The sequence below is a fragment of the Furipterus horrens genome, unplaced genomic scaffold (genome assembly GCF_987537825.1).
Source record: "Furipterus horrens unplaced genomic scaffold, mFurHor1.1.pri manual_scaffold_1, whole genome shotgun sequence".
NCBI classification, from domain to species: Eukaryota; Metazoa; Chordata; class Mammalia; order Chiroptera; family Furipteridae; genus Furipterus; species Furipterus horrens.
The window spans coordinates 173381563-173408001 of record NW_028327171.1 but is presented as its reverse complement, the minus strand read 5'-3'; the positions used below and the strand labels follow the sequence as shown (position 1 = coordinate 173408001).

Below are 26439 nucleotides of genomic sequence, written 5' to 3'. Positions count from 1 at the left end.
GTGAAATAAACCAGGCAACAAAAGAAAAATACCTTTTGCTATCATCTATTATAGGAAACTAATGAACAACACAAACAAATGTGCAAAATTGAACAAGAGGTAAAAAAAAAAAAAAAAAAAAAAGATTCACTCTCTGTCTAAACTCCATATTTCCCACAAAGTAAAGAAAGTAAAGGGCAACTTTGTTTATTTTTGTAATTTAAAAAAATCGTTACTGATCTTAGAAAGAGAAAGAGAAAAGAGAGAGAGAAAAACATTAATTTGTTGTTCCACCCCTTTATGCATTCACTGGTTGATTCTTATATGTCCCCTTATAAAAACCCTACGATTATCTATGATTTGCATAAAACATGCCTACTAGTCAGTCATCCAGATAACTGGGCATCTGATGTCAAAAGGCTCCTCCCTAGTCAGAGACAATGGTTAGACAACAGGATGATCTCTCATTCCTCCCCACCTGCCAACAGATCAGGGTACTATATATCTCAGCAGAGACTGAACAACCTTGGCCCTTGCCATAGGCAAGCATTTTGCATCACACTCTTAGACAGTGAGCAAGAAGACCCTTTCTTAACTTTATTTTCTCCTCCTGTGCTATTTGCTTACTTCCAGAGTAACTTTCTTGCTTGTAGGTTGCAGCTCAGCAGTCTTGTTTTTGCACCGTAGATTGGGGAAGGAGGTGGATGTGAGCAAGATACTGAATTTTTTGAGCAAGATACTGATTTTTTTTTTGCTTTGTTCTTCGCAGGCAGTACATGCCACACTACTACCCTTCCTGCTCTTGTGCGCACACCTACCCTGATGATGCAGCCTTCACTGGATATCAAACCGTTTATGTCTTTTCCAGTGGACAGTAGTTCTGCTGTTGGACTCTTTCCAAATTTTAACACAGTGAGTAAACACATTTTTATGCTATTTGTGTCCTTCTTAGTTTCTTTTGTGAATATCAATTGGCGTAGCCCATTTCTAAAGTGTGTAATTTTAGACCATATACTGGTTACACTGCTCAGCTGTATTATGGAAGATAATACGTCACCCATGGGAGTTAGTCCAAACAATAGCCAGCATATTTATTCTACAAGTATTTCCACAGGTGATGTTTTACTTGTTGCTTTGGGCAATTTTGATAGACTTTTCAGTGGCATGAGAACCCATATCATTTCTGGGATGCTGTTCACATGCTCAAGAACACAGTTTAAAGATACGACACACTGATTTTTTTTCCCTACTACTATAAAGAAAAAAATTACATGCCTTATCTCCCTGGGTGCATTTTTATTTGAGAGATATTTTAGATCATCAGAATTACACAAACAGAATTTTTATTTGGAGGCTGTTGTGGATTATATGAATCTGACTCTAATAGTAAAAAAGAAAAAATTCATTTAAATCTACATATTAGTTGTCTAGATGATAACTTGACATCCCCTTTAAAATATATGATAAATATTAGTGAATTACCTATAATTACCAATGTTTTTAATTCAGGTCAGCTGACCTTTAATCTGAATAAAAGACATTTTGTAGGTTAGCTGACTAGAGCATGACTTCTTTCAACAATAGAATTCAGCATAAAATTAATTCATAGCCAGAGAGAAAAGGTTAAAAACAGTTCAGGTGATTGCATGAATTATGTCTGTTTAGTTCATAAATACAGTCAGTTGGGGCATGATGGTCTACATAAAGGATATAGCAGTTTAGAAGCTGCTATAATCAAGAAAAAGAATTGCATTATCAACACCACCAGACAGTGAACATCTGAAGTACTGCCAAATGTTTTCTTTTGCAAACTTATGTTTTATATGAAGTGAAAACAGCAAGAGGATTCTTTCTCAGGGGCTGTAAATAAAATCTGCTGACGGGCCTTTCTGTTATAGCTTAGCGTTGGTAAGGTAATTAGAGGTTAGGGGATCAGTCAACTTTTTAAAGAGCACTGGCCTTGACTTACTTACCAAGTAAATAGTTGAATGTTTTTTTCGTCTTTGGGTTTTTCATAGAGAAATCAAACAGTACTTTTAAAAAGACATTAAAAGGTGAGCAGCATTTCTAGTGCAGTGTAACATCAGTAAGATTAATACACCTGTGCTGGTCACATTACTCCATCAGACATGACCACCCCTAAGATTGTGCCATTTCAGAGAGCTTGAACTCAAGCATGCCTGTTGTTGCCTCTATTGAAACACAGGTGATATATTCCAAACATCACTGAATTAAGTTATCAATGTGTACTTCTTAAAACATTTAGTCAGCATTTATCTTCTGATTAATGTGTATTTGGAACAGCATTGGCAGTTACTGCCCAAGTCCAGTTGCTGTCAAGAAACAGCACTGACGATGCAGGTAGGCATGCATGGCTCCGGCTGTGGCTCATCTCTATTTTTTAACACAAGTAATACATAAATACTTGTTCCAAAGATTCAGATAAAACATTCACAGTCAAAGAACAAAATGTAAAATTCACCATTCCCTGCCCTTCAGCAACTGCTATGCATCCTTCCAGCCCCCTTGTAAAAGTATGTTGTGTATATACCTAGAAGGAACACAATCACAGATGTCTTTTTACAATTGTGATTAGATCAACGTGATTCCCTAAGTCACCCTTTTCTGTTAGCAAAATGCCTTACATACACCTCTGTGTTCTTAAGGACTGTAAAACAAAAATGGAAAGAATATTTTCATAAAGGGGATTTTTAAGATAAAGAGTTTCATAATGTCTTAAAATGTTGTGTAGGGCTTACAGATGTAATAAGTTGCCTTTTTGTTTCTGTATTATTCATAGCAATTAGTCTTATGATACATTTGAGAGTATCCAAAGAATAATTCTACTAATAGAAGTTCATGTTTTTTCCTTGAAAGAAAATGAACTTGTAATTTTCAAATGAAAATACTTTTTGGTTAATGTGAAGAATATAAGAACTGTATTAAATAATCATTTTTCTCCAAGTATTATATCAAAGACATTTATTGGACAGAGAGCCCTTTTGAGAGTATGTTAAAATTAAGTCATTGCAAGTGGGATTCTCTATCATCTTTATGAATTTCTAGGATCATTGGAGGGTTGCCTATGCTTTTTTTCACTGAGCTACAGTTTTAATTACTCTAGCCCTTGTCCTATAGGCTTTTCCATTCTAGTGTTGAACTTTACCCAATAGATTTCCTAAGGTCATTTCATGAAAGTCATTGTCAACATTTTCCTAGAAAACCATTTTTACATCACTAATAATAATTACACTAGATCATTATATATTTGTGATGCTTTATATCCTTCAAAGGACTCAGACTTTAAAACATCTGAGTAAACTGTAATTATTATTTCTATTGTCTAGGGGAAGAAAGAGAGTTGGTAAAGGAAGAACTGAGACTTGAATTAGGATCTTTTAACTTTGAAACTCATATTCTGGCTCTTCCATGTCGTTAGCTCTTTTGGTCCATGTCACCTCCCACCTCATTCTTTGTGAACAAAACTCAATCAGAAATCTTTTGTGCTCTTTTCTGGGAAGATGGTAAGGACTTTTTGAGTGCGTAACATGGATCTCTCTACAAATGATATCCATGAAGCAATGTATTTTTAAAGGAGTTATAATTTCTTGTTAGCAAATTTTAAAATTATATTCTATTCAGAAATCCACTTGTTCTTTGAAAACCAAGGTGAATGCTATTTTAATCCTAAGGATAGTATTAGTAATTATAAGAAATATTTTAACTCATAGTTATAATCAGTAGAATGAAAACAGTGTCCTATGCAAAGATAGGTAAAAGTTTTAGAAATTCAAATTTTGCTATTTTCTTTATGTGGATTTAAAATATTATATTTTAAATTTTATGTGTATTTTAAATATATATTGTTTCCTCTTGTTTTTATAGTGGAGTATTGCAATGTTACCTCAGAAATAGAGCAAGAATCAAGTGGGACTGTCAGTTTCTGAAACAGAATAGGTGCCTGCTCTATACTAAATTGTACACAATGAAGAGACATGCCTCAGAGCATGCATTTTGTGGCTCTCTTGCCTTATGCTCCACAGCTGACATAATCTCTCTGTGTTTATATGTGAAGAATGAGCAAGTAATTTGAGACAATGACCAAGCAGAGTTATGAAGAGCCATGCTAGGGAAGATGGAATTTGGATCACTGGTAATTTATGGTGGGGGTATGTCAAGGATGCATGTCTGGAGAATGATGATGTTAACTCTGCGCCTCAACAGTTGTAGTTTACAGAGGGGCTGTTTTGAACCACTTATAGGTAAAAGACTATGCAAACAAAAACATAAAATTTTCAAGATCTTGACCTTTATATCTAAAGCCTAATAGGCTTATTGGCCTGGTTACCGACTAATGCTTACTTCCAACCCAGCCAGTGCACCTTCAGTTATTTGTTGTTCAGGGCTCAACTTAGATATTATCTCCCTCACAGGAAGTCTTCCGTGACTCTTCATGCCTGGATTAAGTGTCCATCCTCTGTATTTCCACAGTACCTGCAATCACCTCCATTATTGTAGATGTTCAGCATAGTCTAGTTACCTAATTATCTATCTTCCTGACTGGAATGTCAGGGCCTGCGGACAGGAGCTATATATCATTTATCTTTGTATACTTAGTGTTGGCACAGGTGTTTAATAACACTTAAAAAAAAAAAAAAGAAAGATGGGGAAAGATGGGAGAAAAGGACAGAGGAAAGGTCCTCAGTTCCTTGATGTTGAATGTTCACACTTCCCTATCCAGCAAAAGGAATACCAATATTTCTTTACTCCTAAATATGAGGTGATAGGCCCAGATGTTTACCTTCATTTTTATTTGTCTAATAACATTCTTTCTTTTTTTTTCGCCCTCCCAACAATTTATTTATTTTTTATATTTTTATTGTTTTATAACAGTTGTCCCAATTCCCAGAACCCTGCTGCTCTCCCCTGCCCTGCCCTCCTCCCACTCACACAGCCAATCCCCACCCTGTTGTGCATGTCCTTGACTAGACCCTTCTCCTTTTCTTTCCCTCCTTATCCCCTTCTCCCTTCTCCTCTGGTCAATGTCAGTCTGTTCCTTGTTTCCAGGCCTCTGGTTCTATTTTGCTCATTTGTTTGTTTTGTTCATTAGGTTCCTCTTATAGGTGAGAATCATATGGTATTTGTCTTTCACCATCTGGCATATTTCACTAAGCATAATATTCTCCAGTTCCATCCAGGCTGTCATGAAAGGTAGGCTTCCTTCTTTCTTTCTGCAGTGTAGTATTCCATTGTGTAAATGTACCACAAGTTTTTGATCCACTCATTTGCTGTAGGGCAGTTAAGCTGCTTCCACCATTTGACTATTGTAAATAGCACTGCTAAGAACATAGGGGTGCTAGGTTCTTTTGAATTGGTGTTTCAGGATTCTTAGGATATAATCACAGCAGTGGAATCTCTGGATCAAATGGCAGTTCCATTTTTAGTTTTTTATGGATATTCCATACTGTTTTCCACAGTGGCTGCACCAGTCTGCATTCCCACCAACAGTGCACTAGGGTTCCCTTTTCTCCACATCCTCAACAGCACTTGTTTGTTGAGTGTTAATGATGGCCACTTTGACTATTGTGAGGTGGTATCTCATTGGGGTTTTACTTTGCATCTCTGATGGCTAGTGATGTTGGGCATCCTTTCATATGACTATGGGCCCTCTGTATGTCTTCCTTGGAGAAGTGTCTTTTAAGGTCCTTTGCCCATTTTTAATTGGATTGTTTGTCTACCTGGTGTTAAATCATATGAGTTCTTCATATATTTTGGAGATCAAACCCTTGTCTGAGATATCATTGGCAAATATGTTTTCCAATTTGGCTGATTCCCTTCTCATTTTGCTAATGTTTTCTTTAGCTGAGCAGAAACAGTTTAGTTTGATATAGTCTTATTTGTTTATTCTTTCCTTCATGTCCCTTGCCCTTGGAGATATATCAGTGAAAATATTGCTGTGTGGGATATCTGAAATTTTCCTGCTTATGTTTTCCTCTAGGACTTTTATGGTGTCACAACTTACATTTAACTCTTTATTCCATTTTGAGTTTATTCTGATGTATGATATAAGTTGGTGGGCTAGTTTCATTTTTTTACATGTACCATTTCAGTTCTCCCAACACCATTTGTTAAAAAGGCTATTTTGACTCCTTTTATGCTCCTGCCCCCTTTGTCAAATATTAATTGACCATATAGACCTGGGTTTATTTCTGGACTCTCTATTGTGTTCCATTGATCTATGTGTCTGTTCTTATGGCAGTACCAGACTGCTTTAATTACAGTGGCCTTGTAATATAGTTTTATATCAGGTATTGTGATCCCTCCTACTTTGATCTTCTTTCTCAAGACTGCTGAGGTTATTTGGGGTCATTTTTGGTTCCATATAAATTTTTGAAATATTTGTTCTAAATCTGTGACATATGTCATGGGTATTTTAATAAGGATTGCTTTGAGTCCTGGATTGCTTTGGGTAGTGTGAAAATTTTAATGATGTTAAAATGCTCCAACCCATGAACAAGGTTTATGCTTCTATTTATTTGTATCTTCCTTAATTTCTTCATTCTGTGTTCTGTCGTTTTCCAAGTACAGGCGTTTTACCTCCTTTGTTAAGATTTTTCCTAGGTACTTTATTTTCTTGATGCTCTAGTAAATGGGATTTTTTCCCCAGTTTCTCTTTCTGATATGTCATTGTTGGTGTACAGAGATGTCTTCGATTCCTGAATATTGACTTTATAGACCACTGTTTTTCCAAATTCACTTAGTAGGTCATGTAGTTTTTTGGTGGGGCCTATATGGCATTCTTGTACACTATCAAATCATCTGCAAATAATGACAGTTTTACTTGCTCCTTTCCAGTTTGGATGCCTTTTTTTTTTTTTTTTTTTTTTTTTTCTTGTCTGATTGCTTTGGCTAGAACTTCCAGTACTTTGTTGAATAAAACTGGTGAAAGGGGACACCTTTGACTTGTTTCTGAACTTAGGGAAAAAGCTTTTATTTTTTTTCCCATTGAATATAGTGTTGGCTGTAGGTTTCTTGTATATGACCTTCATTATGTTGAGGTATGCTCCCTCTATTCCCACTTTGCTGACTGTTTTTACTATAAATGGGTGCTACTTTATCAGATGTTTTTCTGGAATCTAGTGAAATGATCATGTGAGTTTTATCTTTCATTTTATTTATGTGGTATATGATGTTTATTGATTTGTGAATATACCATCCTTGCATCCCTGGGATGAATCCCACTTGATCATGATATATGATCTTTTTAATGTATTACTGGATTTGGTTTGCCAATTTTTTGTTGAGGATTTTAGCATCTATGTTCATCAGCAATGTTGGCCTGTAGTTATTTTTCTTTGTTGTGTCTTGACCTGGTTTTGTAATTAGGATAATACTGACCTCATGAAAAGAGTTTGGGAGTCTTCCCTTTTCTTGAATTTTTTGGAATAGTTTGAGAAGGATAGGAGTTAGTTCTTCCCTAAATGTTTGGTAAAATTCACCTGTGAAGCTGTCCAGTCCAGGGTTTTCTGTGCTGGGAGTTCTTTGATTACTGTTTCAATTTCACTAGTTATTGTCAGTCTATTTAGTCTTTCTGCTTCTTCTTGAATCAGTTTTGGAAGATTATATGTTTCTAGAAATTTGTCCATTTTGCCCAGGTTATCAAATTTCTTGGCATATAAGTTATTCATAGTAATTTCTTACAATCCTTTGTATTTCTTTAGTATCAGTTGTAATTTCTTCTCTTTTGTTTCTGATTTTATTTATTTGGGTCCTCTCTCTTTTTTTCTTGAAGTGTCTGGCAAAGGCTTGTCAATTTTGTTTATCTTTTCAGAGAAACAGCTCCTGGATTTATTGATTCTTGAATTGTTCTTTTAACCACTATGTCATTTAATTCTGCTCTGATCTTGATTATTTCCTTCCTTCTACTCACTCTGGGCTTTGTTTGTTGTTTCTGTAGTTCTTGTAGATGTAGGTTTAGGGTGTTTATTTGAAATTTTTCTATCTTTTTTATGTAGGCCTATGTTCTATGAACTTCCCTCTCAGGATTACTTTCACTATGTCCCATAGGTTTTGAGTTGTTGTGTGTTCATTATCATTTGTTTCCAGAAACTTTATGATTTCTTCCTTGATCTCATTGTTAACCCATTTATTATTTAATAGCATGTTATTCAGTCTCCATGAATTTGAATGTTTTTGAGTTTTCTCTTTGAGGTTGGTTTCTAGTTTCAAGCCATTGTGTTCTGAGAAGATACTTAATATAATTTCAGTTTTCTTGAATTGGTTGAGGCTTGTTTTCTTTTAGCATTCCTTTGTCTGGGAAACTCTTTATTTCACTTTTCATTTTAAATGAGAAACTTACTAGGTAGAGTAGCCTTGGCTGCAGACCTTTGCTTTTCATTACTTGGAATATTTATTGCCATTCCCTTCTGGCTTGTAGTGTTTCTGTTAAAAAATCATCTAATAGTTTTATCAAAGTTCTTTGTATGTTACTAGCTATTTCTCCCTTGCTTCCTTTAAGATTCTCTCTTTGTCTTTAAATTTAGCCAGTTTAATTATGATGTGTCTTGGAGTGTGCCTCTTTTGGTTCATTTTTATTGGAATCCTCTGTGCTTTCTGAACTTGCATGGCTTTTTCTCTCATCAAGTTAGGGAAGTTTTCTGTCATAACTTTTTCAAACAGGTTTTCTATCCCTTGCTCCTCTTTTTCTCCTTCTGGTATTCCTATGATGTGGATATTATTATGTTTCAGGTTTTCCTGCAGCTTTCATAAACCCTCTCCCCACCCCACCCCTTTTGTTTTTTAGTCTTTTTTCATTTTGTTGCTCTGTGAGGGAGTTTTTTCCTACCTTGTCATCCAGCTCTCTGATTTGATACTCTGCTTCATCTAGCCTGATTTTAATTCCTTCTAATGTATTCTTCACTTCAGATATTCTGTTCTTCATTTTCTCCTGGCTCTTATTGATAGTTTCTATCATTTTTTTGTGCTGGTGTAGTTCCCAGTAAGTTCCTTGTAGCTTCCCTGCAGTTTTTTGTAGTTGTCACTGAGCTCATTGAGCATCCTTGTAACTATTATTTTGAACTCAGTGTCTGATAGTTTGCTTGCCATAATTTTATTTAGCAGTCTTTCTGGGGATTCCTCCTTTTCTTTCAATTGGTGGTTGTTTCTTTGTCTTCCCATTCCTGGTGACTCTTCTTGTTTGTTTCTGCTTCTTAGATTAATCTGCTTTGACTCCATGACTTTGTGGTAGGAGACCTGTGGGATCAGTGGTGCAGTCTCCTTGGCCTTTATGCCATTTATGTAGGCTCTCTGGTTGTAATTGGATTTTGGATATTGGTGGGATATTCTTTGTTGGGTCCTTCCCTCCAGCTAGCTGACTGAGAGTCACTCTGCTCACCATGTCTTGTATGCTGTTGTTTGCATGCTGCCAGAACAAAACCAAATAGCCCAGGAAACAAACCCACACCCTCAAAAATAACCCCCACCCACAATCATACTATCAACAGCAAATGACCCAGTATGAATAAAGGTGTAAAGAGATTGAAACTATTATAAGAAATGAAAAAATGAATATGAGATGACTGAAAGAAAAATGATTTTGAGAGGGTAGAGGGAAAAGCAATAAGAGTAGGGAATAGGGACAAGGTGAAGAAAGAAAGTAAATTTTACATTGTAAATAAAAAAGGGAGGGAAGGAGGTGGAATAGAATAAGAGAAGGAAAGCATGTAGTATTAGGTTTAAATGGGAATTTAAAAGATATATCGTGAGAAAGAGAAAAAATAGGAACCAAACTGGAGAAAAAGATCACCACGGCACTATCAACAAAAATGAGTGGAGATTAATATAGGTGGGATGGGACTAAGAGGGACAAAATAAAGAAAGAAAAGTTTAAGAGATGTATAGAGGAAAGAGAAGTGTTTGTGAGAGGGGAGAGGGAGAAGGAATACTAAGAGTGAAGAATGAAAACCAGGCTAAGACAGGGAAAAATGGAAATTTAAAATGACTAAAAGAAGGGGCAGGAGGAAGGCAAAATAGAGTAGGAGAGGGGAATGGTAAAATTTGAGGTGAAATACAAAAATAGTGAAGATCAACAAGAAAATTGAAAAAATGCAACAACAGCCATCATATCCACAACCAAATCACAAAGATCGATAAAGGTGGAGAGAGAGTGGGGGTATTTTAAGAATAGAAAAAAATAATGTGAGATGACTAATGAAAAGAAAAATGGTTTTAAGATGCTAGATGGGGAAGAAAAAGTAAGAAAGTGAAATGGAAAGAAGTTGTAGCAAGAGAGAAAATAAAATTTAAAATGAAAATAAGGAGGGGAAAGAAGAAGATAAGAGTAAGAGAAGAGTGGAGACAAATATAAGATTTGAAATAAACTATAATATAAAAACTAGCTACATAATATTCACAAACTTGAAGGACAAGAAATGAATGTTAAAAATCTATGCAGGAGTGAAAACAATGCAAATCATGAAGAAGACCATGGTGGAATTTGTCTCAGTAGCATCTAGTGTTTACCACTGTTTTCTCTTTCTGGATCCACCCCTGGTGATGTCAGATGGTGTCCCTGTCTAGCCCCAGGCAGCCTGTCCCAGACTACCAGGGATCCACAGTCTAAGACTATTTCCTTCAGTTGTTAACCTAGTCAATCTATAATCAGCAGTCAGGCTTAAGCACCACAGGGTGGTCCAGCATAATTACTGCAGCAGAGCTATTTCTTGCCCTTAGCCTGGTGCCACTTAGAGGGGACTGCTCTGCCTGGGCAAGATGGGTTCTGCAGTATGTGGAATGACTCAGCACAGGGATCCTGGTGGCTACTCCTTCAGTTCTCTTTCCCAAAGCCACCACCCCTGGACTCTCCTCAAGTATCTCTTTGTCTACTCTGTCCCCCTTTTGCCAGAGCCCAGAGTAAGTGGCTGCAAATGAAATTTGATGCATTGGCCATTTAAGATGTTATCTGTGACTCCAGCTGTCTATCCCTGATAAACAGAGACCTTGCCACTTTTCATAGCTGGATGTGCTCTGGGTTCCTTGGCCAGCTCTGGTGCTATAGGCTGAGGAGCCCAGCTTGGGGTTCAGACTCCACACTTCTCAGGAGGAACCCCTCAGCCACTGAAATTTCCCTTTGGTGCATCAGCTGCCACCCTTGGGAGCCTATACAGCTCTCTTGTGTTTCTTCCATACTCCCTGCCAGTCACATTGTGGTGAAGTGGTTTCTTCTGTCTGTCTGTGGTTATAAGACTTCTCTCCAGCTATTGTTTAGTTAGTGATTCCAGATGATTTCTTCACAATTCAGTTGCAATTCCAGATTGGTCCTGGGAGGAGGTCAGTGCAGCCTCCACTTATTCCTCCACCATCTTGGATCTTCATTCTTTCTTAATCTAAAGGCAATAATTATTTATGGAGTTCTCTGCAGCTATAGTACTGGCTCTCCGTGTATGGATACTGTGGAAATTTTGCATCTACTAAATTCCTGTCCTAAACCCAAGTTTTAAGAGCATTCATCTATAAAACAAAGTAATTAGTTACTGAATTTTATTGAAAACATAGTATATGGACTAAAGAATTCTAGATTTTGGAAAGAAGATAAAATGCCCTAAGGCCCAAGAAATTTATAATAAATAGAATAAATAGACAAGAAAAGGCAAGGTAATAAAACTTAAGAAATGTAGGCAAGATGAAAATAGTTACTGAACAATTACAGTGTTTGAGAAAAAATATTTTTTTTTATGCCAGTAGAGCTATTTTCATTATTTTGTTATTCACTTTACTTTAAATGCCAAATGTTCCATGGTCAGTCTCTAATTATTGTACATAATATATTGGTAGCTTCCAAAATATATATACTTGTTTCTCCTATTAGAATTAGAATCTACCATCTCCTCTACTGTGGGTCCAGTTTTTATCTTTGTTCTGCTGAGATAATACTTGGTGTTTAATACTTGGTGTTTTTACAGTTGGAATAATACTTGATGTTAAATTCTCCTTAAGAAGATACTTCTTCAGAATTGAAATAAATTTCATATTTACAACAATGGAGAGTATCAATTTAATACAATAAAATAAATATAGTAAAGACAAATATACATACATGCTCTAATGGACTGAAGGTTTGTATCCTCCTCTCCAAATTCATATATTAAAGCCCTAACACACAAGTAAAGGTATTTAGAGATAATTAATATTAGATGAGGTCATAAGGGTGGGACCCTCATAATGGGATTAGTGCCCATTCTAAGAAGAGATCCCAGAGAGCTTTCCCTCATTCTACCATGTTAAGACATTGTGAGAGGACAGCTATTTGCAAGCCAACAAGAGAGTTCTCAACAGAACATGACCATGCCAGAATGATGATCTTGGACTTCCAGCCTCTAGAACTATGATAAAATAAATTTCTGATGTTTCAGCTGCCCAATTAATGGTATATTGTTACGGCAGCCCAAGCCAACTAAAACACATATCCAATGTGTACAGGGTTTATCCAGAAGGTATCCAGCCATGTAATATGAAAAATAGAGATATTTATTGGAGAAGATACAAGATATAAGAGACATTGTACATAGGATGATGACACCTGAGTCCCCTTCAAAGTAGGCACCTTGGGAACTCACACAGTTTTCCCAGTCACCATCAACTGCCCCATCATATTTTCATGAATCTCATCGATGGTCTGAAATCTCTTCCCTGTCAAAGCGATTTTAGTTTTTGGAAATCCAGAGGTCTCAGGGCACCAAATCTGGATTGTAGCAGGGGCTGAGTCACCTGGGTGATTTGATGTTTCATAAAAAATTCTGCACAAGACGTGATGTGTGAGCAGGTGCATTATCATGATGAATTTGTCAATCACCAGTTGCTCATAGCTGTGGCCTTCTGAATCATCCAAATAGTTTCCATGGTGGAATATTCAAACTTAATGCAGATTCATTGTTCTATTCAGTCATTTTGAATGCAACAGCCACACAGTACACATGCTCACTCAATGGTGTTTACCACGCACACTGACCAGTACAGTTGGTCATGCACACACATTCTAATCCACTCTCCTTGGCTGCCAGGTTACATCAATGTCGTGTAAATCATTCTTGTTATATTAACAATGGTTGGAAAGGCCTCGTATATGTTGCATGTGGTGATAAATAGGTCAAATTTCTTTTTAACAGCCAGATATTTGTTACATGCACAGATGTATTTGTTAGCCTCTCCAGAGCTATAGCTATAATCAAGAGCTGCCTTGAGACCACAAGTTACCTGTCAGTTTCTCTGCAGATTGGCAGGTGTTTTCCATGCCTATTTATTTCAATTGTCTTTGTCAGTTCTGTCATGCTTTTGCAGTTGCTCCAGGGAAGCACAAGCACAATGGAGGTCACTGTTGCTTTATTGCAAGAGGCACAACAAGCTCAACAATCTTATTTTTGTGAAAAATAATCTGAATTTTACTGCCTACCTTGAACTGATTATTTTCATGACAAATGAACAAATATGTGGAACAGAAATATTATTTTTAAATTATTGTTTCAAATTGCTGTATGATTCCTTGAATTATTCATGACAAGCTGTGAAATGATTTATATGTTTACCATTTATTTTATCATTTTAGATTCTTTGAAATTCTGGGTCATTCATAGTTTGGTAATATCAATGAATTTTTAAATTTTTTCTTTTGTAATAGAATTAATAATACAGTTATTCAGGATTTCTAAAATAAAGAAATTAAGAGTCAAAAATCTCATTTTGTTGTTAATTCATGCCCTGCTTCCTATGAAGTGTTCCTGTAGGGAAACCTGAAGTAAGTTAAAACATTTAACATTTTTACCTGCCTTTAAAACCTTTTTCTATTTAATAAAGTCCTTATTTAAATACTTGGATACATATTTTTGTTTTATTTGAATTTGTCTTTATTTTGATTTAAGTAAAATACTTCTGCTAATGCCACCCAAATGTAAATTTTTGCTTTTGAGTCTTTTTTTTTTTTACTCTAATAATGCTTTTCTGTCATTAAGAAGTTATATATTCCATATTTCCTAGGATACAAGTATGTCCAGCTCCTGGAAATGACATGTTTATCCCAATCATATATAAAAAAGAGAATATGGTTGAATTTTTACTTTTATGATATGTTTAAAATATATTGATGGTTAATGTTCTTTTATGTGTTTATAAATAAATGCATAGGATCAAAATATGCCAAGTTGAAATTTTCCATGGTTATTCAAATTTACTTGAAAAGGGAAGAAGAGAATGGCCTATTATGGCATTTAGACATTTAGACAAGTCCACGGCCATACTCTCCAGATCATTAGAAAAGAAGATAGTTATAGAAAATCTTTGAATGTGGTACAAAACGAATGAAGATTTTGTACATATATTTAAACATAGATTCCTGCCTAGAAACTTTTACATCCCTATTAAATATGACAGAGCAAAACATTAGGTAAATATGACCACTAGGAGGAAAACACACTACATCTGCACTATTGACTGTCTCCCTCTCCCCTTTAAACCAGAAACATGTCCTTTTTAAATTTAACTCATGTCCCTTGCCTTATCCAAAAGTCTCAAGATTTATCTACTAAAAACTTTGTGTTCAAATCTTCCTTTTCTCTGCTGACTCTTCAAACCCTTTTAGAAAATGAAGATACTATTTATGTTTTGTATGTATATATACATGTATGTTTATATAATGTGTGCTCACATATGTTTCTCTCACTAGTTAAATTATTTGTTCAGGGTACTTAAGAGAAGGTGTTCATTCATAACCTCTTACTGAATTTGCGCATGTGCCAGTCACTGTGCTAAGGAGGGGTTATAGCAAATAAAACAGAAGCTGCTCACTAACTGATAGAAAGTACTTCCTTCTCTTGTGTAAGTCACTAAAACATAACAGAGGATTCTGCTCATAGTTTATTAAAGCTGCCAAGAAACACCAGATTAAGACCTTGATGGCTCTTTATGGGGTAAGCGAATACAGGTTTCAGGAGCCCGAGAAAAGAGGCATCCATAGTCCCACCATGCTACATTCTCTTGCGTGTCCCTTTCATTATCCTGCTTGCAGCCTCACATGGCTCTGGGGCTTCATCCTCAGTGCTAGGGTTTCAAGGATTATGTGTACTTGGAGGGTACATCAGATTTTCTGGCAAGACAGGTCTTCAATTTTGGTGCTGTCCCAGGTCAGCATTTTTCAAGAGTAGAGTCAACTTGGAAAAAGTGTCTATGTCAGGCTCTCACTTCTTTTTTTTTTAAACCTCACAAGAGGACATTTTTCTTCATTGCTTTTAGAGACAGGGGAAGAGAGAGAAGCGCTGATTCAAGAGAGAAGCATTGGTTGGTCTCCTCTTATATTCCCTGGCCCAGGGATCACATGCGCCTGGACAGGGGATAGAACACTCACCCTAGGCATGTGCCCAGACCAGAAATCAAACCCACATCCCTTCGGTTATTGGATGACACGCCTAACAACTGAGTCTCGTGGATTAGGGCAGGTTCTCTTCTTTAAAAAAATAGATCTTATTCTTAACAAATCATCAGTTAACTGAAAGAAAACAAAACCAACAACAGCCTTGGTCTTAACTTCTCTCAGTGAACAAGCTTCTTCTATGTGCCTGTGGTAAAGTAGGAGAGCTTAATAAATATAAAAAGTAGCAAAATATTATTGTGCAAAGCATTCCTTCCAGCCCAGATAAAGTATTTCTAAATTGGTTGCTCTATAAACACTAAGTGAGGGTGATGTTTCCTGAGATACTTTTATCAGAAGCTTGCGAACCAATCCAATAGCACAGACCATTTTTTCTCCCTCCCTCTAGATTCTTGTATTCAGAATTAAGTCTCAAACTCTTTTGGAAAGGAAAAAAGATGTTTTGGAATATTCTAGTCCCTTTATTTTTATAGTTGCCATTGAGGGTGCTAAAGATGAACTGGAGTGCTATTTAGCAATCTGAAGTTTCAGCATCTTTGTGGAGCTCAGGAGGAATCTTGGAAAAATACTTTTTTCACAGATTTAGCTGTCAATTTAGGTTTTCTTACCCTCCTTATGTCCTGATGCTTGAAATAAGAGGTAAAAACAAATTAATGAACAATACCTAATTTTTATGGAATCTAGTATCAGAGGCCTTTAGCAAAATTAAAGACATTCTACAATTAGGATTTTTTTAAATACATCTACATATGAAATAGGCTACATGTGTCATTGTTGAACAGTTTTTTGCAGATCAGAAGATTGAAGACTATACCCCAATCTTCTGGTTTCTTCCAATAACCAGCTCTGCCACTGAAAAAGAAAAAACTAAATATTAAACAAGCAAGAGCTGGTCTCCACCCTACCATATCCTAAATTTAAATGTGTGTATTACTCACAGGTTATCTCTGTGGGACTTATTTTTTCAACTATTCAATAAATCCTGTGGCTCCTAAAGTCAGGTTGAAATATTCTCCTTTACAGTATAGCCTATTCAGAAGAATAGTTTTTCTTGTCAGTTTTATACTTGTTTTCCCTTGTTATGAACAGTTTCTAGAGCCAAGATCTAAGTGGTCTAGTGGGTCACATACCTGATCTCTTTTACAGGCTTATGATTTACAAATAATTAGAAGTGTACAGAAAGTCTCCAGCCATTAAAAATATGTATTTGGGTCTATTTTCTTTGTATTCTTCATGTAGACACCAAAACTTTTGTAATATCTAAAATGGTTCATCATAATAATAATATAATCAAACCTACACAATCTCTACTTCCCAAAATGAGCTGAAGCTATTAGATGCTAAAATGATTCCTAAAAGCCACTATCATATGGCATATACTTAGGTTTAAACTTTTGAAGCACTTACCTTCTAAAGGAGTTGGTGACATTTACTTAATTAGTCAGTCACTCATTCATCAGTTATGTCCACCTCCTCCCCAAAGCCACTTGGCGCATTATCTCTCAGAGAAGTAACGCTGCATGACTTGTTTCAAAGTAAGGTTCCAACAGTCCTACCTCACCTCCACTCTGCTTCATGCCCCCTGGGGTAGCAGAAGCCAGTGTGGAGGGGAGAAGTGGGTAGAGCCACCAATTTCATTGCAAAGGGAGTGAGGAGCACTTAAATAGGAGCCAAAAGACCAATAGATAGACTCATTTTCTTTGATCTTCAGAAAGCTACTTTACTCCACTTCTATTCATTTTGAAACTAGGGGGGATAATAAATATCTTCCTAATCTATACCATTACATCATGAAAATTTGAGTTTGTTATGTTTATGGAAAATTGAGGCTATGAGTGAATATTTTTTTAAATTTCTGGAATTTAGTGAGAGTCTGGGAAAAATCATACCTATATAACATATCACCATCTATTTTTAATTGAAAATTCTCTTGAATACCAAATGAGAAAGTTTATAAAAGAACTCTTAAAACAGTGAAGTCATTTCTTATAAATGATATTAAGATTTTTATGAGCATTTCTATTTGTTTGATCTCTTCTTCTTAACCAATTCCCTTAAATAAACCAAGTTATGTTTATCTCTGGGGCTAGCTGTGTGCATTAGAGCTATCCTGATTAAGGTAGATACTAAGGATATATATATATATATATATATATATATATATATATATAGCTAATACGCACCTGGTTCTTGAATTTAAGTCATTTACACTGAGTTTAAAGTAGTGCCTAGTACTAGTAGGTGCTCAATTTATGTTAGTTGAATGATAAAACAGTAGGGCATACTTAAAGATCAGAATCACCTGACTGCCTGAAAGCAGTGAAGGGGGGCTACAACTGAATTTGAAGAAGGACTAAGGATAGGGAATAATGTCAAACTGGTTTGATTGGATCACAGTTTTCCTTGTTTACCTTCAATTATACTTAGACTTTAAAGACAATGTATAAAGGTATTTTGAACATGAAAGCCGTGTACCCATGGCACATTGTCAGTGAGTCCTAAGACATAACGTATGTTTTCTTTTATATTTTTAAAATACTATTGACTTCCAAACATAGAACCATTATTCTCAAATTATGAGTTAATCAAATTGACATTAGTTAAAATGGCGATTTAAAATAAAATATTCTAAACTCAGTAATAGTAGTCAACATATTGAATTATCTTTCCTGTGGTGATAGCAGAAATTTATTCTAAAATTTCTTTCTCCTTTTGACTGTTACAGATCTGCCATTACTGTTCCTCCCCCACCTTTTATTTCTGAACTTAAATTGCCAGTCATTTGAGAAGTACCCACTTAGCCTGTGCCCTGAGCAGCGACATCTAACTGTAAATTCGGTTCTGACTCAAAACAGAGTAGCAGTTTTATATTCTATTCCAAAATATTATATATAGATCTTAAGGGTATGCACATATGTATGTACACTAATTTTTTTCACAATACAAGTAAGCAGCCTAAGTAAAACTTAGAAAATTATACAAGCCAAGATCTAGCTCCATAACTACAAGTAACACCTGAGAAATATATCAATCGTTAGACTTCTGTGAGTGTGTGATGGGGGAGGGAAGAGGTTTAAAACAAATGCATTTTAAATCCAGTTCCTTCATAAAAGAACTTTCCAGAAAGGCAGCCTGTAGCATATAGCTCATCACTCCTTGTGCAATCAGGCCCTCCATTGTCTTCAGTGAGAGAACTGCTGCCTCACAGGCCTGACCCCTTTAACAGGTGAGTAGCTTCTGAAGAAGCATTGTGACACCCAGATGTGACATTCTGGGGACCATCATTTTGCTACAGAGCCAAGAATCCTAGCAGAATTTCCTGGGAATAGGTCATCACAGGAAGTTATCAGCAATTCATAGACTCCTTTTTGCGTTTGCTTCAGCCTCAGGGGTAATCACAAAAGATTATAGTCTCCATTTCAGCCTTGGTATCACAGAACTATTCTCTGCAGAAGAGCGCGATTGATTTCCAGAGGCCAGCTTTTAACCCCAGCTTCCAGAAGCCAATCTCAGGGACCTGGTTTGATAACTGCCAACCATTGTTATTGTAATATTGTTGAGGCAGGAATTTGGTGATTTATGACTAATTATATTAAATCTTTAAAATTAAAAATGACATAACTTCTCATGTTGTTAGATACAGGTATTTGTGCTGTTTTAGTAAAAGTGTTAAAGGTTGGGAAAGACAGGGGTAAATAAACATTTCAAATGAGTGCTGAGACGACTCTGAAGTGCCAGGCTGAATTTCAGAATGAAACAACAGAATAATTCCGAAACGTTTCTGGAAATCTTCATAAAGAATAGATGGATTATAAATGCAAATGTTTAGTAACATTAAAACTACAAAAAGTTTCCATTAATATTACTGAGGAATTTTGTGTTTCATGACAACTTGCTATGTGGTTCATGTAGTTTTCTTCCATTACTTGATTAGGAAATCTTGATGCCATATTCATGGCCAAAATATAACCAAAACAGAAGCACAGTTTAGCCTATTACTCCATTTGCTGTATTCATTTTTATCTTATATGGGTTGCTCTATTCAGAACATATAGATGCAGGAAGGACTCTATGTGTATTTGAAATAAATTTTGTGGATAAAGTAGTTTTACCCAGAAGTGACTACATTTACTTAAAAATTCATAAGAAAAGGGAGACAGTTCTGTTTAACCTACTTTGAGTTTGAACTATAGCCTCCTTGCAATCACATAAAAATGAGTATATATCAAATGGATAAATGTTAAATGTCAAGATGTATCATTAACAGAATCTTATTCAATAAAGCAATTATCACTGCAGAGCACAGAGAAAGGCACTTTATTAAAGCTCTTTATTTTACTTTACAAGTACAGTATATTTTGCATAATATAAATGTAGAGTTGAACCAAAAATATATTTTTGCTGAGGAGAGTTAAATGTACTGTATACACATACACATTTATACAAAAAGGCAGTCATGAAATGAATGAATGACATAAAATATTTTTTACCTCGCCTGTCCACAAAACCGCTTGGACCACTTTTCTAATTAAGTCCTATAATATTAAGTGTGACAGGTGAGTCTGTGAGAAGAAGGAGAGCAAGTAGAAGCAATATGGGTACAGCAGTGACATCCTTAGATGGGAACTAGAGAGGGGGCTCAAATAAAATGTAAAATGCCCAGTTAAAGTTGAATTCCAGATAAATAGCAAATCGTAGCATAAGAATATCCTATGCAATGTTTGGCATATATTTATACTAAAAAACTGATTTTTATTTGCAAGTCAGGTAGCCGTAATAGTAGATCTGGGCTCTGGTCTTAGCTGAAGAGGTTCAATCAAGTTATTAAAATTCTCCATGTCTGTTCTCATTTTCAAGTGAGGACGTTGAACTAAAGTTGTGCTGGTGGGTCTGGGGCCTGGCCTCCCTGCATTAACCAGAACTGTTTTCATGCATTGAGTTTTTAGGTAGGCTTCTGATTGGGGATAGGGTAGGGGGAAGGTTTGGGGACTTAAACTAAAACAAATTTAAAAACAGTTGGAAAATGTAGATGATTTCTGATATTCTACCGTAATAAGAGCAGCATTGGGAATAAGAGGCCTACATGCTTAAGACGGGAGCACTGCAGATTTGCTGCCTGCATGGAGGCTTGTCAGACATCAGTTGTCAGATTTCTCCTTAGTGTAAGTAAAAAATGTATTGTCCTCCATTTGGGGAGAAAAACACTTCATTTCCGCTTTACTTTGCAGAAAGAAGAATAGACCCCAACAAGCCCAGGTTTCTGATTTTGTACTTCTTCCTGCCTAGTGGGGTTTTCTTTTCATCTTACACCTTTTAATTTGTGTCATGGCCCAGTCTTGCCGTGGCATCAGTGTATATCTGATTAGTAACTGAACAGAATTTCAAACTTAGCCTTGACAGAATGGTTTTGAAAGAATGTCAGTTAATGCATTTGGCTGTTCAGGAAGTGTATTGATTTTTTAAATCAAGAAAAAGCAAGAAAGCTCATTACTTCCTTAGCTCCATAGAAAACCCTTGTAACCTTTTTTTAGCCTATTTACCAGAAAACAGGCAAGCATATCCTTACTCACTTAGATTTGGAGGCCTAGCATTGATGACTTTTAAAACTACATTCACAAGTATCAGCAAATAATCTAATTACTTGTATGCCATATTTTTCTCCTAAAGAATAAAAAAAATTCTGTTTAGTGTTTCTAGAGGTTATAATTTTTTAAATTTTATTTTAGAAAAAGAGTAAAGGAGGGAGAAAGTGAGAGAAATGTCAGTGTGAGAGAGAACCACTGATTGGTAGCTTCTGCCTTCTAAAAGCACTCCAAAGGGGCAGAGCACAGAGCCCACAACCCAGGCTTGTGCCCTGACCAGGAATCGAACCAGTGACCTTCCGGTTCACCACAGGACCACACCCAACCAACTGAGCCACACCAGCCAAGGCAAAGAAAATCTATGTTTTTCAAAAATATTTTTCAGACTTAGTTTTGGCAATGAATTTTATGTGATGGAAATTTAATCTTGGAGCCAGTTTGGGGGGTTGTTTTCAAGTCACTATTTAAAAAAATCAACAACAGGGAAGGCCAAGAACTAGGTGACTATTTTCTATTTCAGATATTAGCCTGTCCTTGCAAACTTCAGGATGGATGCCTTCTTCCATTGTGCTGAAGAGTAACCACCCTTCATGACCTACTCTCAAATGAATGTCTTATTTAGTATTTTTCACATCTATTGAAAAAATATTCTTCACTCCAGTAAAATTATTTGATTTATTTTTTGTTATATTTTATCCTGAGGTGACACAGCACTAAGTAACATAGGAAACACCTGACTCGTTTATCTTAGATTCTCTTGGTGAATCCAGTTCCTGTTCCCATCACTCTGAATGGTGTCCTCCCAACTAGCTTTGTTGGTGTTTTTCTGTGGGTAATATAGTTTATTGACAACTATGCATATCTTGGGATGTTTGTTTTTTCTTTTTGAGTTATGAATATATCTCATTGAGAAATACAAAGTATAAATATTTTGAAGATAGTAACTTTTCCACAGACAAAAACTATTAATAGTACTTGTCATCATTTCATTTCTTCTTTTGTGCTATTAAATTCACAATAGACCTAACATTTTATTAATTCCCTAAAAATATTCTAGTACTTTATCATTTCCCTTAAAATTTTTTGTAACTTTTCCCATATTACTTCAAAAGGGCATCTTACAATTTATATGAATTTTTTGTTATCTTGTCTTTGACAGATGTTACTGATCCTTCATATCTTTATACATTCATTGGCCAAAAGTTATTTTAGTTATAGGAATATCAAATCTTGATAAAATGGAAATTGGTTCAAGAATTTTTTTGTGTACTAACAGAAAAACACCTCTCTTTCCTAATGGTTTCTAGTCACATCTAAGTATTTGCTTGTTCAGGAATGGAACAAAGAAAGAAAAGCACAGCATTTCTTTAGGAGACATAATTGAGCTCATGACCGGAATGCTTCTTACCTGCACTGAAAGGAGCAGTTGCAGTTGGGTTGAGGGTGGTCTGATCTCCCTTACTGCATCACATTAACCAATTAGACTTTTCAATACACATTTTAAACCTGAATATGAGTACATTTGCAATTGAATTTCAATTCTTCAGTCTACTCATGTAACGTTTGAATAGGAACAACACCCAAAACATCACTGCATATGTGTGTGTCCATGCAGTGAGGTATGGGTGGACCCTTCACTTACGTCTCATAACCATTGCTGACAGAAGCTGAAAGTCTTATTTGTTAAACTGAACTTTTTGAAATGCTCTTTGATGTGGCTTCTTAAATTACCCAGCGGCATAACTACAGCTTTGCTGCTTCCCCCTTGATTCCTGGCAGCATGGAAAATCACCTGGCATGTGGAGCCAGCCAGGAAAATGAAACATTTTACCTTTGTACTGACCATATTTATTACAAACAAGGATCTACTGTTGGAGTTAGAACTTCAGCTTCAGTACCAGTACACAGGTCTAATCTTACGACATCTCTCGTTTACAAAATAACTACTGTCTGAAAAGGACTTAAAAAGTATTCCTTTTATTCAGAACAATTTAAAAATTATCTTTCAAAAGCATTAAACTGGTTTTCCACCAAAGGGAGGGGGATGGTAAAACCACCCATTCATTTGCTTTTAGCATTTTTGCTTTTATCCTTTGCTAACTCTTCTAAGTTCTAAAAGTGTTACAAATGGAAAACAGTGTTTTCTTGTAATATCGTCACAAGAAGCTTAGATCTTAGACAAAAATATGTACTTATTTAAAAAACAAAAGAAGTAACTCATGGTCATTTTGCTATCCCCTAAGTACCAGGCCAATGACACTGTTCAGAAACCCACTAGAAAGGTCTCCAGATGAGATGCACCTGGCACATAGGGAACTTCCAAATAGCAGATCATTTTGGTTTCCCTTTCTCCTTGGGGACATAATGACAGCGGCTCTGAGATCCAGCTGTTGTCTTGGACTTGATAGTTGAAGAAAATCCTCTGCAAAGATCTCATAGACCACTTTGAAAGCTAAGGAGCATGCCTCTTCCTCTGCACTTGTTACAAGTTGTATGATTTGAATTCTCTATCAACTCCCCTAATTCACAGAATGTTCTTGTTTTTATATATGTAGTATGGTTTTACATGTAAAAGTATCTGAATCACAGTTGTATCAAGACAACCAAAATGTTTGTAGGACTCCATAATAAAATATTGTTTCACTCTCATTATACTGTTTTAATTATTTTCATGGTACTTAAAACATTGAAAATACCTTATTACTTTAGCTATATTTCTCCCCAACTAGAATATTGCATTTTTGAAGGCTGTACTCCTCTGTATGTCCAGCTCCTAAAAGAGTACATGATAGCCACTTAATGAACTTGTTAAATGAATGAATTTTCAAGAAAATATAGTTTTTGTACAAACTGAAAGTCATTTAAAAATGTATGATGTGTTGAGAAGGAGCAAAAATTCCCAAGGACAGAACTATCTAAATTGATATGAAATAACCTCTTAACAACGTTGCATCTTTTACTATCAGAGTGGTCTAGAAAGACAACATTATTTTATGGCAGAAACATATATTTCTTAGAATCCTATGTCTCTTTTTACTCTTCCAAAAACAAACAAAAAAATGGAATTTCTCAAAAAAGAAAGAAACCCTACTGAAGATGTAATTTAGTTTTCCTCTCAAAATAGATCTTCATAATAGATCACAGAGTGTTTTTCCTTACACTAGTCATCCTGTTGGTCAATGAAATATACAACTCTTGTTTGATGAACCCCAGAGCTTCTTCTGATGATGTGGAATTTGAGGTATCAAGCTATGTAAATCCACTTACACAGAAAAGGGGGTCAGGGGAAGGAGATTCTAATCTGTGCTCTATTCTGATTGGCTGCTTCAAGCCTCTGGGTCAGCTTCAATTTTATATTTTCTACAGAGGATATTAACCACCACTAGGGAAAAGGATCCTGTGATCTCACTTAATTTCTGCAGTAATCAGATACTGTTGTCAGTCAGACTCAAAATCCTTAAAAGCCTACAACATTTTGATAAAATAAATAGTAGTAGTTGTAGTAGTCGTAGTAATTGAGTTGGCCAAAAAGTTCTTTTAGTTTTTTAGTAAGATGGCTTTAATAGCACTTAGTTGTCCTTAACTTCATTTGAAACCATTTTGTGAGATTATATTTTGACAGCTGTCATATCAGCTTGCATTAAAAAAAAATATCAGAATTGGTGAGTTTTTGTGTAGCCATTTTAATATTGAAGATAGAAGAAAGAACATAACATTTTCAGCATATTATGCTCTACTATTTCAAGAAAGATAAAAACGCAACTGAAACAAACAAACAAAAAAAAACATTTGTGCAGTGTATGGAGAAGGTGCTATGACTGATCAAACATGTCAAAAGTGGTTTATGAAGTTTCCTGCTGGAGATTTCTCTGGACAATGCTCCACAGTCGGGTAGGCCAGCTGAAGTTGATAGTGATCAAATTGAGACAGTAATAAAGAATAATCGACATTATACCATGAGAAAGATAGCTGACATGCTCAAAATGTTCAAATCAATAAAGTTATTGGTGAAAATGAAAAATGTGTCTTTTACAGAAAAAAATCTATGCAAACTTTCTGACCAACCCATAGTAGTAGTAATAGCTTTATTACGTCTGATACTTAGGTATACTGTGAACTATCATTTTCTGAAGTATATATGTGTTGTGTTAGTTTAGCCTTTATGCCAGCTCTGAAGGAGTGGTTAACTTTCTGTTGGATAAATGGTATCTCAGAAGAATGGGGGCGCATTTGATTTTGTTTGCAATGTGTGGTTTTGGCAATGAGCTGGGGATACGTGGGGGACACACCTTTCCAAACCTCCGGTTCTTGGTTGAATCAACAGTCTGTGGAGAAAGTGACATGCCATCTGTCTTTCTTTCAATGACTGTGATGGTGTTCAGGTGGGCCCCTGTGAGGGTGCTTGGGTAGGAGAAGCAGTGTCAGTGCGGCAGGTCACAGCTCTTACACGTGCCTGACGCACAGTGCAGGTCTCACAGCAGCATGCCATCCAGTGTAACGTTCCATGTGGTTTCTTTTTATTGAGCCTTCTGATTTGAAATCCAAAACAGTACGAAGTTGTGTGGCTAAGATAATGTTGCCAACAATGTGCAATTGTTTGTACTTCTTGATCTTTGAGGGAAAAAAATGCCTTTGTAATAGTTGTGTCTGTTTCTCTTTAAGTTATCGAGGATTTGAGGAAAGTAAAGCAGTAATATAAACAAGTGGTCAAGGTATTTAAATATAAAAGGCTTTGCTTTTTTTGAAATAACTTCAGAGAAATATTGCTTTTCATTGATGTACCTATCACTTTTAAATGTGTCACTTCATGAATATTTGAAGCTTTAACGAGACCCTATTGTCATATTCTCTTCCATAAATCGATATTGAACGAGAAAGTAGTGAAAAATTGTCATTCTTTTTGTACTACTGTAATTTTGTAATATCTCGGTTAAATAACTGATGCTTTGCCCAACTTTCAGAAAGCCCTAAATTGCAATGGTTTAGTAACTGAGGTCCTCTTTGCACTAAAACCAGGACAGGTGCAAAATACAACTGTCACCTGCTATGTGTAACCTCTAAGTATTTCTGGAAATTTCCGTGTGTTTGCGTGGATCCAAACTCAGCAGTTACAAGTGGGAAAGAGGACAGGACAGCCCCAGTTTTCATGTATGGCTTTCCTCAGGTTGCACAAGGAGAAATGGCTTTGTCCTAAGAAGGGCATAAATGGATCAAAAAGAGAAAAGCCAAGACACTCTTTCTGGAAACTTTAATTTGAGCACTAAGTAAGCCTTACATGTAATTTGACTAGGCAGCTGCCTTCCAGGCTCCAAACATTCTAGCACAGTCATCCTTCTGTCCCAAATCTCACACCCTACAGGGAAGGCCATGAACAGTACCCATCATGCCTGCTCAGTGTCCCATTAGGGAACATGGTGAGGAGAGACTCCTGCCTGAGTTTGAATCCTGGTTCAGACCTAAAAA

The 26439-nt window shown here is 36.0% G+C and overlaps 1 protein-coding gene across 4 annotated transcripts in view; it reads left to right on the top strand.

The window, feature by feature from the left end:
- The window catches only part of ZNF385B (zinc finger protein 385B), a 378085-nt gene that overhangs the window by 289665 nt on the left and 61981 nt on the right, over positions 1–26439 (top strand). For all 4 annotated transcript variants that reach the window (XM_090268146.1, XM_090268154.1, XM_090268162.1 and 1 more), the window contains one exon: positions 749–891. In XM_090268146.1, the coding sequence (XP_090124272.1) occupies positions 749–891 (143 nt within the window). The remainder of the gene's footprint in view (positions 1–748; positions 892–26439) is intronic.